The sequence below is a fragment of the Antrostomus carolinensis genome, unplaced genomic scaffold (genome assembly GCF_000700745.2).
Source record: "Antrostomus carolinensis isolate BGI_N321 unplaced genomic scaffold, ASM70074v2 scaffold9494, whole genome shotgun sequence".
Classification (NCBI taxonomy): Eukaryota; Metazoa; Chordata; class Aves; order Caprimulgiformes; family Caprimulgidae; genus Antrostomus; species Antrostomus carolinensis.
The window spans coordinates 20,275-21,033 of NW_010311561.1; the positions used below are offsets into that span (position 1 = coordinate 20,275).

A 759-nucleotide genomic window follows, 5' to 3' on the forward strand; every position below is an offset into this window, starting at 1 on the left:
ATCAAGGGACCTTCCCCACCACTGGCACTGCCCATCCCTGGCTGCCCTACAGGGACTTCCCCGATGGGGCAGGGGGCAAGGGCACCCTATGCTCCTCCTGGTGTGACAGCCACCATCCCTGCACAGCTCCAGACCCCACAGCTGCTCTCTGGGGATGCCTCTGGGGTGAAGAACTTCCTCAAAAGCCAAATACTCTCCAAAAGATCACAGGGACGGGCTGGCTCAGCCCCTCCAGCTCTCCAGGGGCTTTCTCCAGCTTCTCACTTGGCTGCCTCTGGGCTCTCAAACCCAGAGTCCCCTGTGACCCAGAGCTCCTGGATGGCGTGGGGAGGGCGCAGGTGATGTTGGTGCAAAGCTGGGGAGCATCATGTACTCAGCAAGGATCCTGCTCTGCCTCGTGTCCAAGCCTGAACTCCTCTTTGCTCCCAGTCTGCAGGGGAACTGCATTGGCCACTCGGGAGCCAAGATGATCTCCGACGCCATCCGGACAAACTCACCCGACTGCGTTGTGGACGTGTGAGGGTGCCTGGCCCCAGCGAGGAGGGGGCCTGGTGGGTCCCTTGGACCAGGGTGGTTCTGCAGGGAGCTGCTCATCCCTTCACCCGTCCATCTCGGGGAGGAGAGCTGGGGCAAGGAGAGCTCCTGAGCTCCCCAGCACGGCCCAGGAGGACCTGGGGCCTCTGGATCAGCAGTGCAGGAGGGTCAAGACTCACTAGTGTTGAAAGCTGGGGGGTGTGTGACCACGTCCCTGTTCATCCC

At 62.2% G+C, this 759-nt stretch overlaps 1 protein-coding gene across 1 annotated transcript in view; it reads left to right on the forward strand.

Annotated features, from left to right (window-relative positions):
- The window catches only part of NLRC3 (NLR family CARD domain containing 3), a gene marked incomplete at its 5' end in the record, with an annotated part of 11,168 nt that extends 10,648 nt beyond the window's left edge, over window positions 1-520 (forward strand). Inside the window, one exon of the mRNA XM_010166772.2 lies at window positions 430-520. Within this exon, the coding sequence (XP_010165074.2) occupies window positions 430-520 (91 nt within the window). The remainder of the gene's footprint in view (window positions 1-429) is intronic.
- Between the last annotated feature and the right edge of the window lie 239 nt (window positions 521-759).